This window comes from Hemitrygon akajei, chromosome 30, assembly GCF_048418815.1.
Source record: "Hemitrygon akajei chromosome 30, sHemAka1.3, whole genome shotgun sequence".
NCBI classification, from domain to species: domain Eukaryota; kingdom Metazoa; phylum Chordata; class Chondrichthyes; order Myliobatiformes; family Dasyatidae; genus Hemitrygon; species Hemitrygon akajei.
The window spans coordinates 22,657,235-22,675,150 of NC_133153.1; the positions used below are offsets into that span (position 1 = coordinate 22,657,235).

Consider the following 17,916-nt stretch of genomic DNA (forward strand, 5'->3'; position numbering starts at 1 on the left):
ATAAGGGACTGGCCTTTGAAGCAGTTACATTTTCTTCGGTACTGAACTACTGAATGTCAAGTTCTATTATAAGAACTCCAGTGCAGCCATTAAATGGTTAAAACAAGTCAACTCTGAATGGTTTGAAAAACAGTATACCAATTAATTTAACCAAAAAAACCCCAAAAACCATATACAGAAAATTAAACCCCAAATGGCTTGCTTGCTAGATGAAAATGCCGATTAATAAAGAGAAAGGAATATTTTAGGAGATCATTAATTTTGTTCCATCATTACATACAATGAAACACATTTTATTAAATTACGAAGTAAAGTGCAGTGAACCAAAATACAGAATATACAATCAGAAACAAGCCAGAATTGTTGATCTGGAAGTGATGAACAAAAAAGAACCAAACTCAACCTGCTCTATGTTGTATCCACTGGCCAAAGCAGCACCATAGCCACCAACAAATGCTGCTCCAGGTATCAAGTAGAGATAGTTATATTCAGGTGGATCTGTGGGACGTTTGAACATATCCAACATCCTCTGCGTAATAAGGAAACCACCTGAAATGGCACATGTACAAATATAATTTTAATCCTTCTGCTTGCAGTGAAATAAAGCGTCTGGCAAGTGGAGATAGTTAGCAGGGTTGAAGAAACTTCACTGCCAGTTAATGACTAAAGCAATGCCATCTAAACGTTTGAAACAAATTGTTCTTCAACATCACTAAATAAAGTGATTTGGTCAATGTTGTACAACAGATGGTATTCTATACTTAACCAACCTGATGGGTAGTAGGGTGATCCTTTGAGAAGAAACTTTACAAACTGCTCAGTGGTTGGCAAGTATGACGATCCTTTAAGAAGGGGCTTAAACTGCTCAGTGGTAAAGACACAAGGGTGCAGAAAGAACAAGGTGTAAAGTACTCAGTCTGGGGTAAAGTCTCAATTCTCTTGCTTGAAAACTAAAATTAACCTTTAAAACTATCAAAAAAACCACTTAAAAACTGTACAAATATCGGAAAGATGTTAATTTGGAATTCCTAGATTCTGTTGGATCACCCCTACAAAGAAACACAGAGACTGAATTGTTCTCCGAAGAAAGGTTCTATTGAAAGTGGGGATGGTCTCAGACAGTTTACAGGCTTTCCAAATGAAAGAACCACTCAGACTCACTCTCGTTCATCATTTAAAATGGATTTATACATCACCCAAAACTTCAGGTTTTCTGGTCGAACTACACTGAGTCTTTAACAGTGACACCTTTTACAGCTTACCTGCGATGTTAACCGATGATATAAATGCTGCCAACAGGGCAAGTGTTTGAGGAGCACCTGATGGCAAGTAACTTCCTCCCATTAGGACTAGACCACCTACAGCTGTAAGTCCTAAAAAATGGGAGCACAAAAGCAAATTATGAACTGTGAAGGAAAGCTCACATTTTTTAGAAATCATTTCTTTCTGTGTAACTTTACCAGAAATGACTTAACATGGTTGCACAGTTTAAAGTCCTGAATGGTATCTTTGGAAAAGAAAAAGAGCTTCATTTTCTCCTACTGAGATGTCTTGTGGGGAAGCACCTAGATATCCAGTCCCTCTGGTCACATCCTATCAGAAACTGAACACACATCTCTCTAAACAAAGGAAGAAAACTTGGTTCCATTTATTTACTGACGACAATCTGCTTGACCAATAGAAAATATCAGTTTCCAGTACACATTATCCACATAGGTACCGCAACTGGAGACATACTGGACCTGTTATTTATGCTCATGCTAGCACATCTAGAATGGCCAGATGGAAATTCATTCTAACATCCCACCGGTATCAAATCAGAGACGAGGCACAGGCAAGAAACTTTCCGGTGGATATCATAGAACCATTGAACATTACAGCATAGTACAGTCCCTTCAGCCCTCCATGTTGTGCCGACCCATATAATCCTTTAAAAAAGTACTGAACCCACACTACCCCATAACCTTCCATTTTTCTTTCATTCATGTGTCTGTCCAAGAGGCTCATAAATACCCCTAATGTTTTAGCCTCCACCACCATCCCTGGCAAGTCATTCCAGGCACTCACAACCCTCTGTGTAAAAAAACTTACCCCTGATGTCTCCCCTAAACTTCCCTCCCTTAATTTTGTACATATGCCCTCTGGTGTTTGCTATTGTTGCCCTGGGAAACAGGTACTGACTATCCACCCTATCTATGCCTCTCAAAATCTTGTAGACCTCTATCAAGTCCCCTCTCGTTCTTCTACGCTCCAAAGAGAAAAGTCCCAGCTCTGCTAACCTTGCTTCATATGACTTGTTCTCCAATCCAGGCAACATCCTGGTAAATCTCCTCTGCACCCTCTCCATAGCTTCCACATCCTTCCTATAATGAGGTGACCAGAATTGAACACAATACTCTAAGTGCGGTCTCACTAGAGATTTGTAGAGTTGCAAATATCCTGGTATCTGAATACCATTGGTGCCAATGGAAGCCAAGGACGTTATGGCATCCGCTTAAATCATCTTTCCAAAAAAATCTCCTAGGAATTTAATCATGGCAATTACAGTTTACTATCAGTTTCCAGGTATTAACCTGCCCCACTGGTGAGAGCAGCAATCAGCAGGAACCTGAGTCTAGATCAGGAAGAGTACTTACATGCTTCCCCCAAGCCCAAATACAAAGAGGAAGCAGATATGCTACCCACACCTCTCGGGACCAACAGTGCACAGTACTTAACTGTGCAACTATCTGATTCTCACTGCAGTGGAGGATGGACAGCAGCGGAGTTTCAAAAGCAACCATTAACACTTAACAGCATGCAACATTGTGGAGGCCACTCAGCCCACTGAATTGATGCCAGTCAAGAAAGAACTAACTAGCCCAATCCTCATGTTCCAGTACTCCATACAAACCTCAGTTATCCAAGTTCTGGCTAAATATGTAATGAAGGCCTTTGCTATGCTTTCTGGGCTGACTTCCAGACCCCCAGTTTTTCTGCATCTCCCCTGTCAACAATTACTAAAAGTCTACGGCGCTGGTTTTTGACCTCAAGTAGGTCCTTCCCACTTACTCTACTGATTATGTATAAAATTATGAGAGTCCTGAATAAAGTCTCCCCTCAGCTTCTCCAACTTTCTTCATAGCTACAACTTCCTGGTAATGTCAACATCTTTGCAAATCTCCTGGTCACCCTGCCCAATGTAGTCACAATTCTCCTATCATGCAGTCATCAGAATTACATATAGTCCTCCTAGGTTGTGTACAATCCCTACTGCACACCTCAACTCAAAGGACAGATCGGAATGGTTTTTATGTAACTTCAGAAAAAGGGTAAATGCAATTAAGTCCTTAGAAACAGATGTGCCAACTGAAATTCATTTATACAAACACTTAAAAAAATTATTATTCACAATTAGATTCATCTTGTTAACACTTCTCCCAATTTTCTGGGCTTCACAGTCCAACTTAAGGCCCTACGGAATATATCATTAAAAAAAACTACAAATACACTGTATTTTACTTCATGAAATACTTACCCGAGATAGCATTCGTTACTGACATCAGTGGTGAGTGGAGAGCTGGAGTAACACCCCACACAGTGTGATAGCCTACTATGCCTGCTAGGCCAAACGTTGTGACCATCTGAGTAAAAGCAGCATTTGGAGAGCTTATTCCTAATCCCAATGTTCCAGCCAAACCTGCGAGTCAACATTAGTTAGCTTTATTCTTGTTATACTACATTAATCACAGTTTATTATAGGTACTTGATTACGAACATCACGTTTTCTTAGTGATAATAGTAACATAATAACTTAAGAGAAAACACATCAACTCTTTATGTGCAGAGTTATTAAGACAGTGTTATTGAATGCAGTTTTGTTCAATAAAGCTGATAATAGAAATTACTTTAAATAATGCGAGAATCAAATAGGAGTTTAGCACAACATCAAATGATTAAAGAGTACATCTGTGTGAAGAGATATGGTTCAATGCCATATTACTCTGAAAATACACATTCTCAGAAGCTTCTCAGCCTGTTCTATGCTTAAATTGGAGTTCATTCAAGAACACCAACACAAATAAAAACTGTGAGCCTCATTAAATGTATCTAATACACAGTTAGATTTTTGCATCGCAAGAGAATCAAGGATTAAGGGGAAAAGCAGATTGGTGGAGTTGAGTCATTGTCAGTTCAGCCATGATCTTATTGAATGGCAGAGCAGGTTCAACAGACCAGATGGCTTATTCCGGCTCCTATTTATAATGAACATATGAAAGCTCTATCTGCACGCTTATAACTTCAATCCCTTATGTACTCTTGCGTGTTCCTGGAAGATGGAGAATTGCCAATAACACATAATCTATCAAAACAACAAAATTTCCTCAGTCACATAATAGTTCTTAGACTTTGAGGCTAATTACATTACTTTATAGTGTCCTTGCCAAGCAGGTACATTTCAGTCCGGCCTTTATCCACAATGGCAAGGTCTAACTAACATTAAAACCCATGGACTAATTAACATTGAATAGTATTTTATGTTCTTTCCTTTACCTGCTGTATAGACACTGGCAGAGGTCATCGTCGTTGCGAAAGGAGAAGCCTTGGCCTGCTTTTCTGCTTCAATGTCTGTAACAGATTTTTGTTTAACAGGTCCAGTCTCTGGAACATTTAAAGGCTGGGGTGCGGGAAACAGGTTTTTGCCTTCCTGTGTGCAAAATGTAGAAAATGTTAGATCTTCACAATTCCTTCACTTTTACAAATGCGTCATTAATTAGTCTCACCTTTAATCCACATCTAAAGTCTTATTTGGTCAAAATCAACAATTAGTTCAAACCAAAGTAATTTTCATTAACATGAGTTTACCATTTGTCAATAAGTTGATGGAAGCAAAGGCCTTACAAACTTGTTCAGAACAAGTTTTATCAAGGGTGACAAACAAAGAGAGGAAATTCCAGACTTAGGATCAAAACAGTGAAGCTAGAGCTGGCAATGGTGGGGTGAAGGGAATGTAGGAAGCGTGAGAAGGTAGAGTCAGTAGAACACAAACATTCCATTGGCTGGAAGTTACAAAGATCAATAATGGGGTTTAAACTAAAAACTTGAGGCTCCAATTGATCGAATGCAAATATATGGACAAGTAAAAAGAATAATAGGCAAATTGAGGTATGGAAAGATCAATGCCTTTGAATGGAAAATCCTACAAAATGTAGTATTAACAGCCCAGTCTATCACAGGTAAAGCCCTTCCCACCACTGGGCACATCTACACAAGATGTCGTCTCAGGATACCAGCATCCATCATTAGGAACCCCCACCACCCAGATCAGGTGCTTTTCTCGCTGCTGCCACGAGAAAGGTACTACAGGAGCCTCAGGACTCATAACACCAGGTACAGGAACACTTACTAGCCCTCAACTATCAGGCTGTTGAACTAGGGGGGATAACTTCACTACCCACATCACTGAACTGATCCCAGAACCTATGGACTCACTTTCAAGGACTCTTCACCTCATGTTCTCAGTATTTATTATTTATTTATTTTTCTCTGTTGTATTGCAAAGTTTGCCTTTTACACATTGACGGTTTGTCCATCTTGCTGGGCATGGTTTTCCATTGATTCTATTGTGTTTCTTGGATTTATTGTGTATGCCTGCAAGAAAATGCATCTCAGGGTTGTCCTTTGATAATAAATATACTTTGAACTTAATATGCCACAAGGTCGACAAAGCACAGGTCTGGATGGGAGTATTAAGTGATGGAAGATGACGGTCTTTGAATTTGACTGGTCAGTGGATGGTATCTTTGATCCAATTGATTCTTACTTGAAGTATGTAGATCAGCTGGCCATTTACTTATTAGCAACTAATATGGAATCATTTGCACACTTAATAAAGTTGTAAACTTCTGCATATCTATAGACAAGCAACTGAAAAATAACAATACTGTTAGTCATCCATATGAGATTGCTTCATGTCATTGGGTGATTTGACACATTTTTTGTGATAAAATAAAATGGACATCTGCTATAAAAGCAGCAGCTTCATTCTTGGTTCAACTAATTAAAATGCTCACTTATAGGCTTGCACCCTAAAATATATTTAATTCAATACCATGTCTGTTATCCCTCACTCCTGAGTTCACATTCCTCTGATTTTAGAAGATGAAGAACTGAAATTAGATTCGAAAGGGAAAGGCATCATTTAAATAAGAGCTGACCCTGAGAATGAATTGATACAGAGGTTCTCTAGGCCAGCAGAGAAGTACAAATCTGTAATAGTACAGCCCATTTAATATTCTTACACCAATATCACACTAATTCAACCTCAGATTTAGAAAAAAAATTAAACTAAATGCAAGTTTAATTTATTGCTTAACAAGCAATTATATATAGTAACAAAATATATTTATATACCACATTTTGAATCTTTTAATAATTCTGTCAAACCTATACACATCAGGAAAACCCACCTGCATTACCAGAGTGCCTCTGATAACATGGTCAACTGTACCATAATTAAATTCATCCTTGGGCTCAAAGTAGAAGTATTCCTTGTCAGCACTTATTGCCTTCAACAACTTCAGGACATTGTTTGAGTACAGGCTACTGGCCTGTGTGGCCAATCTACTCGGCAGGTCTGTGTAGCCTATGTGGGTCACTCCCTAACAGATCAGAGAACAGGGTTAACAAAGCTGAAGTTTACTGAAAACAATTAACAAAATAAAACTCTTTTAAATGACTTTTCAATTACTAACCTTATGAACATACACCTCTTCAGGCTTTGTCGTAGCTACATTTCCACCAGCTTCAGCTGCAAGATCAACGATCACGGAACCATCCTTCATTGTTTCTACCATCTCCTTGGTGATAAGGACTGGCGCCCGTCTCCCTGTAAGCCCACGTGTCAAATAGTATTAGGAAAACATTAATTGGTTGGTTTTCCTTTTGCTGGATTTGGGAAACAGTACTTTGTGTCTTAATATAAAGTGCTAATGCACTGGTCAGGCCCTTGGCCCAACGTGTCCTAACGTCTCGAAGTACAAATCTGTCCTATTCTATTGCAAACAAACCAATAGTTTTAACAAAACCCAGCTACATTTACATTTCATGCTCTTCATTGTCCACATTTTGGAAACAATTAGATATTCTGCTCTATTGCTTCAATCAATTCTTGCTGAGATGTGTTTCTTCTTGCATTGCATCTCGTCTTCAAAGTAAAGTCTCATTATTACACTTAGTGGTCATAAACACAGGAGATTCTGCAGATGCTGGAAATCCAGAGCAACTCACACCAAATGTTGGAGGAACTCAGCAGGTAAGGAGAGGAATAAAGAGTTGACATCCTGATGAATCGTCTCAGCCTGGAATGTCGACTGTTTATTCGTTTCGGTAGATGATGCCCATCCTGATGATTAGAGGTCAGTTTGGTTTCTAATTGAGTACTAGGCCAGAATCCAATCAAACCTCACCCAGTCCAAACCCAACCACACAACCTATAATTTTGTTTTATAACCTGACCCGATCCTTGCCAAGAATCCTATCCCAGCCCGCAATCACAGCTGGAGGAGGATTGTTGCGACCCCTTAGCCTTCATGTTTGTTTATCAAACTTCTGAAGTGCAGTCCTCGGCCCTCAAGTGCAATTGGGTTTACTTAAAAAGAATGGTGGCTGACAGTCCCACCCAATTTGATGCAGGCCCAGTGATATACAGTTTTATTCCAAAGCTGCCCCAGTCCTAACCCAATGTGGGCTTGTGAGGCATAGCTAGGTTCAAATTAGGTTACTTTTCCTTGAATCTGGAAGTCTCTGGACACTTCACTGAGATCCCATTCTTTATTGCTTGGCAGAGAGTATTGGAAAGGTATATGATCACTGTGGCACTGGAAATTGGCATGATGCTGCCTGCATTAATAATAGATTCTGCCATACATTATAGAATCAAGCTCTTTGAAACACTGAGTTCATGCTGAATACTAAGAATCCACTACACAATCCTACACGTGTCCCATTTTCCTCTCTCTAAATTCCCATCAACTTTTTCCAATAGCAATGACAACATCTTCAACATACCTAGGTTTTATTATAGAACCTTAGTCCTTGCCAAGCCAATGCAATCAACAGAAGTGTACCAACTTCGCAAAGGTGGGAGATGAATGATAAATACCTTGCCTGTTAAAGCTAGGCTTTGATGTGTGCAATTGAAATATGATCCACGCATCTTTTGGCAAAACACACTCTCAAATAAATTTTGTGTGTAGAATGTTAAGCTTCTCAGTGAGTTGCATACATATCATTTAATATTTTGAGTTTCAAAACTGTAATTACCTGGAATAAGTGCTGTAGTAATGATAATATCCACTTCCTTACACTGTTTAGCAAACAGTGCCATCTCTGCTTCAATAAATTCTTTGGACATCTCCTTAGCATATCCACCAGTCCCTTCGCCAGATTCTTCCACATCAACATAAAGAGGCTCTGCTCCAAAAGATTTAAATTGCTCCAGAGCTGCAACTCTATACAATAATTATGCAAAAGGGACTGTCTTAGGTTAACTGGTTTTAAAACATCATTGGTCATCTTCAAGAATGATTGGAAACATGGATGTAATTCGTGATTGGAACATTAGTGATGACCTCACACTAATGAGTAGTATAACACCCTCTAGCCATCCTCTCAAACCTACCATTGAAATCTTGATTCAAAATTTCAAATCCAACTGTTTTTAACTATTATCCAAAAATATTTTCTAAGCTGATTTTATTGGATAATTAGATTAACTAAGATTTGACATTTGGTGCTCCCAACTAGAGTTCAAAGTAAAATTTATTATCAGAGTACAAACATGTCACCATGTACAACCCTGAGATACTTTTTGTGCAAGCGTTCTAGCTTTGATATCTCTTTTTTCCTTTTCAAGGTTCTTTTGCAGACCCTGACCTGGAGTTACTCCCTGACTTTGGTTCTTTGCAGGAATAGGACCCGCTCTCAGGACTTCATGACCAGCCACTTTTTGATATCCCAAGGACGCAGCCTGGAAGACGAGTGCGTCTTCAGGGTTCCGAAATTTCGTGGACCTGAGCACATACTGATTCTAGGCCGGTGCCCCTAACTGAAGCATCACGGGAGAACGCCGAACATCGGGAGCAGTGGGTTAGCTACCAGCGGTTGTGTGTCCGAAGAGCTGAGCCTTTTTAGGTCCGACTCTCTGGATGCAGAGCTCATAAAAAGTGACGTAACAGACTTTTAACATTAAAAATCAGCAAGTTATTTGTTATGTCTCTCCTCTCGCTGTGAAATGGGGACACCTCTTTTTCCCTTATTAGGAGGAAGAGAGAGAGAGTCTATGTTATGTCAAATTACCGGATGAACGAGTAGTTTTTGGGGTACTGCAAGTCTCTGTCTTTACTGATGCTTGCTGCACGCTTGAGTGCTCAGTAGAGGGTGCTGATGCGTTTTTGCTATTGGGGGAGTGGGGGGGCATTACCTTGATCTGCTTGTGTACGGGATTTTAAATGTCATTCATTCTTTGGGTCACTCTTCTGTTTTTGTGGATGTTTGCAAAGAAAAAGAATTTCAGGATGTATATTGTATACATTTCTCCGACATTATATGTACCTATTGAAACCTACTGTAACTATAAACAGGATGAACAACAAAGTGTGCAAATGCAAATATAAATACAATTAAATAATACAATTAAGAAAACAATGTCACTTAGTTACACTGACTTCTGCATTCAGTTCTGCTATTGAGAAGAATTTAATACTAGTCTCACTTGCACAGTAGCTGAACAAATACTGGCTGAACTCATGTCCTTTCTACTGAACAGTTTGTTCACGCATAGATGCCAGAATATGGAGTAACAAACAATCAACTTTGACCCAAATGTTAACAATTCATTATTCCTCCCCACAGATGCTACTTGAACCACAGAGTTCCTCCAATGGATTATTTGTTGCTTAAATTCAAAACATTCTTACCACAATGATCATACTTTCTGTCATGGATTTACAAGTTCTTACTCTTTATGTAGTACAGGTTTCAATAGGAAAGAAAACATACTCTCTGTTAAATAGTTAACATACCTCGTGTCAAAACCTCGAACAATGGCTCCCAATGATTTTGCAGCACCAGCAGCTGCCAAACCAGCAACACCACCTCCAATAACCAAGACCTTGTGTTAGAAATGAGAAGGAATCATAGAAAATAAGAAAATCAGCAATTATAATTGGTACAGTCAACATTGTAGTTGACTATCTATTTATTTCTATAGATGCTGACTGACTTGCTGAGTTCCTCCAGCATTTTGCGTGTGCGGCTTAACACTATAACAAATCAGTCCTAGTCCACAGATCTACTATAGTTGCCTCTTATGGTTTCCATACTCGGGAATATATACCAAAGCCATGGAAATGGAACAGAAAAGATCTTCTAAGATAACAACAGAGTCAAGGGGCCTTCATTTTAGGGGAACTATAGGTCCTCACCAGATCATGACAAGATTCCAAACACCAGAAAATCTGAAGATGCTGGAAATCCAAAACAACCGACACAAAGTGCTGGAGGAACTTGGCAGGTTCGGCAACCTCGATGGAAGAGAGCAAATAGTCAATGCTTTGGTACCGAAACACCTAATCAGGACCTGATGAAGAGCCTTGGCCTGAAATGCCGACTGTTTGCTCTTTTCCATAGATGATCTATGACATGATTCTATCTCTGATTACTGTTCATAAACTGAATTGTTCATAAGTAGGAAATGCAGCCTCTCTAAATGGAAAAACATAAGCCATCCAAGGGAAATGTACAGTTACACCACTGGGGTGTTTAATTCAACCATTCTGATATTGGCGTGATGCGAGTTCCCACACAGCAGGAGAAGCCTGCAGCTCCACGACAGCTGGCAAATCCACCTCACTGGTATTCCAAATGTTGGTTTGTACGTACAAGCTGTAAAATAATAAGTCAAGTACTTGGAACCTGGGGAGTACTTATGCATGAAGGCAAGATTCTGCGATCTGGTAGAAATTCGCAAAAGGCAGGGAACCCTTTCAGTACCCAAAAAGATGCACTAAACTTGTTTTGTTAAACACCCCCACCCCCCTTCAAACCTATCCCTAGACAACACCTCGCCATGTCCAATGTCGAGTGAATGCCCGGGAATGGATTGAGGGCAAAACAAACGGTCAGAAGTGGCAAGGCTGGGAATTGAACACTATGGAAAATAGGCTCCCTTTCACAAAGTATAACAGATTCGCAGGTGCTGGAAATCCAGAGTAACCTGGAGGAATTCTGTAGTTTCAACAGCATCAGGATGAATGGTCTCAGCCTAAAACATCGGTTGTTTATTCCTCTCTATAGATGCTGCCTGACCTGCTGAGTTCCCTTTGCATTTTGTTTGTGTATGTTCCCTGACACAAGAGCAGGCCTCAATTCCCCTAAGTGTCTCGGTCTGTTCACAGGTTGAAGATGAACAAATTTATTTTGCAAAAGTGACCCCAAAACATAAGTTGCATGCTGTTTTATGTCATTGAACCTGGTTAATTATTTCCATGTAAATACATACATAGCCTGGAACAAACGTTGGAAACTCCACAACTTGTTAACAAAATATTTAATTATTATAAGAAAATAAGATATAGGAGCAGAATTAGGCCATTTGGTCCATCGAGTCTGCTAGGCCATTTCATCACGGCTGATCCAATTTTCCTCTCAGCCCCAATCACTCGTCTTCTCTCCATATCCCTTCATGCCCTGACCAGTCAAGAATCTATCAACCTCTGCCTTAAATATACATAAAGACTTGGCCTCCACTGTTGCCTGTGGCAAAGAATTCCACAGGTTCACCACTCTAGCTAAAAAAATTCCTCATCTCTGTTCTAAAAGGTCATTCTTCTATTCTGAGGCTGTATCCTATTGTAAACTAATGAACTATCTAACATATCTAATAAACTATCCCATTTCCTCAAATCTTCAGTAGAGATAGGGTAATGTTTGAAATGCACAATCAATGCCTAAAATGCTTAAAGGTATAAAGAAAACTTCACAGAATCTGAAAGAGTGAGAAACATGTCAGTCTTAGGTTAAGGTTTAAACAAGAAATTGTCTTTGACACTTAACCTGCCTTCATAGATCAACTTGTTGCATATCTCAGGAACTTCAGCTGAACAAGACATCATCACACATCTGACAATTCCAAGCTTGCAAACTACAAAGAATATTTTCCAAATTATGCCAAGGTTTGTACTATACAAATCCATCTCCATTGCCTTCATTAATAGGATTCAATTCCCAGAATCAAAGTCAAAAATCAATCTTTAGGCACTAAGTTCATCGAAGTAATAACCAGTCCCAAGTCTGATGAGCATCCAACATGAGATAGGAACAGCAGGTTCACAATTTGTACAGATTTGTTCTAGAATGCTTAAACCTTAATATTTCATTTAGCTTTCTTACTGCAACCGTTTCCTCTTGAAATTGCCCAAAAATTTACGATATGCCTTAAGTCTGCTCAAGGGCATAATTTGGGCTGGCCATATCCCGGACATATGGGACAACTAAACCCTGACCTATGCAAAAAAATGCATAGCACTTTTCACTGCTGCTAACCAGCATAGGGCAAGGTAATATCAAGTAATAGGATCTGTGTGTTTTGCTTAAATTAGATTCTCCGCTGGAAATGCTCAATTCTACATATCTGAGGAGAATCCATAGTTAGCCCAGATTTGTAGCAAATCAGCATTAGAAGTATGGTCGTACAGAATTATAAATTTCACACCACTATTCCACAAATGATTCTTACCTTTGCTGGAGGTACTTTCCCAGCAGCTGTTATCTGACCTGTGAAAAATCTACCAAAATGGTTTGCTGCCAATACAACAGACTTGTACCTGAAAGAAAAAAATTAGAAAATTTAACATTCACTTAAGAACATGCATTGGTTAACCACACCATAATTAAACAAAGGGACAGAAAAGTTTGTGGACTTAAACAAGAACACTGAGGCAACTGTGCCCATGTTGGTGAGAAGTGGTTACTTGCCTTCCTAGCTCTAGGTCTGGGAAACATGCAGGTTGAGCTCGACACACCACCACCAATGTCCATCTCTGGGCTTTTGCCAGAGGTATGTCCTAGGTCTCACAACCATGGGATTCTATCTAATCCTCTTCCCAATTAACCCAAGCCTTTGACAGCTAAATATTCAGCAAAGTAGGTACTTGCTGATAACCTTGCTTATCTTACTTTCAGTTTTGTACCCCTGTGCCCCTTTAATGCCGAAGAAAACAATGCCAACTTAGGCAGCTTCTGCGTAAAACCACCATCCTTTAGAGCTGACATCAGTCTGTTATGAGTTAGGATCCATTACAGATCTCCTCCTCACAAAGCATTGACAGTTCAAGCTTTCAAAATTTTTCCAGAACTCTTGCTCACTATCATACCAGACCACTTTCTGAAGACTAATCTTAATTTGGTCATTAACTTGATTAATAATGTGCATATGTCCCCTTTTTTCTAAATTGTTCTTTAATATCAAACAATGTTTATAGCCAGTCAGAGAGATAGCACAGAAACTAGCTCTTTAACCCACCAAGTCCAGACCAACAATCAATCATCCATTTTTTTTGTTATTCTCCCCACATCTTCATCAACCTTCACCTGCTTCTTCCACCCACCGCTGCACTAGGGGAAATTTAAAATACCTAATTACCACACCAACCTGCACATCACTGGGATGTGGGAAGAAACAGGAGTACATGGTTGAAACCAATTTCAGTCACACGAAGAATATGCAAATTTCAAACACTACGCCTGAGGTTAATATTAAACCCAGATCTCGTGCACTGTGAGGCACCAGCTCCATTAACTATTTTGTGTCACCTGAAATGTTTTGCACTTTTTCCCATATTTTGTTTAGAGTTCAATATGGTCTTCTTTGCTCCTTCCAAGGCTGAATGCAAAATTTTCTTAGTTAAACTACACTACAACCCCATGACCCTTCTCTCCACTGTTTTAAAATGATTAGATATCAAATCCAGAACTTGGTATATAAAACTGAACACATCATTAATTAAGAAAAGATCAGCACAATGGACTATACTTCAATGATTTAATGATCACTGTTGCCATGTTTGCTTTGTTGCCTCTTATGACAATAGCAGAGAATTGAACATATTGAATCAACTATCACTCCCCTTTCAGTCTTGCTGCCTACTAGATTACCACCATTCACACAGTGTGTCTCTAAAGATATTTTCCTCCAATGTCCAAAACCATGCATCTATCTTTATTGCACTTCCATTGTTGTGGCTCAGCCTAAGTCTTTATTTCTTCTGTAGTCATATTAAATTTCTTCCCTTCAAGATCTGTTTTGATCTGATCACAGAGGCAAGCATTAGTAAGAGGAAATACACAAACTAGGTGTCTAAATCCCATTTTCTTTTAAAACAAAGCAAAGGTCCATCATACCCTGCGATGTTAGCCATGGAACTAAGGGCATCATAACCCTGTGCTATGGTAACGCGAGGAACCTGGTCCATAGCCAGGACAGAGGCCTTTCGCTGAGCAAGTTTATCCATTAGTTCAGCGTTCTGAGCAGGATAAATGAAACTGACAAGAGTAGATTTCTCCTTTAGCAGGTCTGCTTCATGTGCTCCCAAGGTCTCATTGAAAACAGGAGCCCTGACCTGCAAAAAAAAAATTGAAATCATAACAACAGATAAACAATGAGAAACAGAATTGAAATGATAAATGATCTTGGTTAAAACATCTTGTGGGAACCAACAGAAATTTGGCTTTACAATATTTTTAATGTTGTGAATATCTAATGCATGGGGTGACCTGAAGCTGGCTTCTGAGCAGGGAGGCTGTGTAGATCATAGAACCAGCCCACTGCAAGTAACAAGTTGATCCCCAGAAATCCAGATAAGCAACCCTCACATACCCTTCCATACCCTAGCTAATCAGCTCAAATACAAGCCATGTCTGTATTGTCAGAGACAAATAATCAATCTTCTAAAAATTCTAGCGAAATACATTAATGTTAAAAAAAAAATACCAGAGCAAACATGGAGTTGCTTAACCTGGGATAGTGACCTAAATTTCCCAACTACCACAAAAGTGCAGGGAGTGCTGGTCTGGTCAGAGTGTAATAAGCAAAACTGCAGCAAGGAAATGTGAGGAAATGTTCATGCTGAGTTATAGAATGTCAAACTGCCCCCCAGTGCGAATAACAGGAAATCTGCACAGCCCTGAGCAGGTGTGGACAACAAACTACAACTGCAGAACTGCACAAATATGTGACTGTAAAGCAGAATCCTGAAAAGTTCCCATGGTGTAGAGTGGTGTTGTGACATTTAGGCAATTAACTGATTGGCCATTGTAGCCAGGAAACAACCTGCTTGCTACAAGGTGCCTAACGTATTTTGTCCTTCTAAAGATGGTGAGTAGAACTTCTAAAGTAGGGGTTCCAATCTGGTGTCCATGGACCCCTCTGTTAATGGTTGGCGTCCATGACATAAAAACAGATGGGAACTCCTGTTTTAATGTTACCTTATACAAGAAGCTTCCTCCTCTTTTAATAATTTTATGCAGTCCCAGATCCATAAACATTTTAATGAACTGCTTGATTAACAATAATTACTATCACTTTAGACAATTTGCCAAGTTTTTTTTATAATAACTAGATATTGCTAAAGTATTCAATAAGAACTTTTTGGATTCTGGTTTTGGCTTTGATGCAAAGCAATTGTTTTCATTTTACAACACAATTGAAAAAGTACATGCAGTTTATTAAAAACAATCACAAGTTATCCCTGTAACAAGTACTTGTGTGAATGGAATGTACTTTGGCATATTTATTCAAATATTACAGTGACACACATTTTACATACTATAAATTTAATTCTTTTTCATCTCATTGCAGCTGTTCACAAGTTAATAAAATCAGATTTCTCATTCTTCCCTACTGAATGCCACTTTGCTGGCTGAGCCACATTCAATACACATAGCTTTTATCTCAATGCATCCTTTTCAAATCTACCTCAACTATAATGCAACTTCTATCTTGTAACTTTTGCAAACTCCTAAAATATTTGTCTCCTTCTCTCTACAAACTCTTTGCAGGTGAATGTTCAGCTGCCGCTCCTAGTGGACCATTCCACGCCAGTGGGAAAGCGCCTTATAAGACCATAAGACACAAGGAGCAGGATTAGGTCTTCAGCCCATTGAGTCTGCTCCCCCGTTCCATCCTGGCTGATTTATTATCCCTCTCAACACCTTCCTCCTGCCTTTTCCCGCATTATCTTTGCCGCCCTTATTAAATAAGAACCCATCAAGCTCTGCTCTAAATATACACAATGACTTGGCCTCCAAAGCCATCTGTGGCACTGAATTCCACAGATTCACCACCCTTAATCAGCAGAAGAGAAGGTGGTACCTGGGCTATCTGCTTACAACTCTTTAATTATATCCAGATGGTTTGAGGTAGTGATGATAATGAAACTGATCAATGAAGCTTCTGATAGACTTTAGCTGTTCTACAACACGTGTCACTGAGGAAAACTGAACTATCGTTTATCACAAGACATGATTTTTTTCTTCAGCCTATTACTTTGGAATTACCTCACTTCTTGCATCACTTTTGGTCAGAAGAAAGCATCTCCACAACAGAGGGACAGATACTTTGTTATCAACTGGGGTACAATGTATAAAAGTAAACTTTTAAAACCTTAAACTGCTCAACAAAATTAAGTTCTCCTTTAAGCAAGTTTTCAAATCTTGTTAAAAAAACACATCAAACTAAAGCTTCTGAGAGAGTAATGAAAAAGTAAAGAACATAGCTTACTAGCTCCTCTTGCATTACCTAAATAATTTAAGGTATGTTTACCTTTCAATATAGGTGGAATACAAACCTTTAGGACAATATCTGATCCAAAAACAGACTTTGTATCTTTAATCCTGGCCCCAGCCTCTCTATATTGGTCATCGGAGAATTTGGCACCATCACCAGCTGTTGCCTCCACATTCACAGTAAAACCTTGCTTGACAAGGGCTTGGACACCTGCAGGAGACACTGCTACCCTTTTCTCATTCTTGTAAATTTCCTTCGGAACGCCAACGACCAAATCTTTGTAACGGACACCTATCAAAGAGAATCAGAAAATATTTTGGTCATATTTTAGAACGCTGAAATTTAATTGTGATAAAATGTTACAAAGATATCAATCTCAAAGTGATTTCCATTCCAATTGAAGATCAACAAGCTGAAACTCATCTTGATAGTTTCCCCAGCACTTTGAAAGATGAATGATAGTTATGATTAAACTTCTCTGAGTCATTAAAGTTAATCAAATACCAACAACTTTGGTATCAGTTATAAGTTGATATTAAAGTCATAATTGTACATTAAAGACCAAAATTTACAACAAAAAAAGTCAGCATCAATGCTCATGTTTGTGTGGTTAGGAAGGTACAAACAGCATTTCAGGTCTCTCAGGTCAATAAAATCTTATCAGATTAACGTGAGATAGAGGAAAACATAAGCAGGCTCCACGCTCCAAGAGTGGAGTCAGGTCAGATGGGAGATATCTGAGCTACTTACGTGATAATATTAACAGGATACAAATAGGACAGAAACTACAGATTCTGAAATAATTAAATTTCAGAAGTTCAAAGTTGTCGACGTTGAGTAAGAGGTTGTTGTTAAGGCACCACTCAGCCAGACTTTCAATCTCCCTCCTCTATGCTGATTTTTCAAGTCAAGTTTATTGTCATCTAACTACGTACATGTATACAACCATATAATGTATATAAAAACGAGACAACGTTTCTCTGAGCCAGGGTGTAAAGCTCAGTGGTACATATAACACACAATAACTTATGATGGTAAGGATAAAATCTACAGACAAATCACACATAAATAACAAACTAAAGTGCTTTAAT

The 17,916-nt window shown here is 39.0% G+C and overlaps 1 protein-coding gene across 1 annotated transcript in view; it reads right to left on the reverse strand.

The window, feature by feature from the left end:
- LOC140718863 (NAD(P) transhydrogenase, mitochondrial-like) overlaps positions 1–17,916 on the reverse strand; it is a 71,339-nt gene that overhangs the window by 34,511 nt on the left and 18,912 nt on the right. Inside the window, exons 3-13 of the mRNA XM_073033104.1 lie at positions 16,887–17,116; positions 14,443–14,660; positions 12,779–12,866; positions 10,065–10,153; positions 8,305–8,492; positions 6,735–6,868; positions 6,450–6,641; positions 4,534–4,687; positions 3,518–3,679; positions 1,263–1,373; positions 404–549 (exon numbers count right to left, since the gene is read on the reverse strand). Of these exons, the coding sequence (XP_072889205.1) occupies positions 404–549; positions 1,263–1,373; positions 3,518–3,679; positions 4,534–4,687; positions 6,450–6,641; positions 6,735–6,868; positions 8,305–8,492; positions 10,065–10,153; positions 12,779–12,866; positions 14,443–14,660; positions 16,887–17,116 (1,712 nt within the window). The remainder of the gene's footprint in view (positions 1–403; positions 550–1,262; positions 1,374–3,517; positions 3,680–4,533; positions 4,688–6,449; positions 6,642–6,734; positions 6,869–8,304; positions 8,493–10,064; positions 10,154–12,778; positions 12,867–14,442; positions 14,661–16,886; positions 17,117–17,916) is intronic.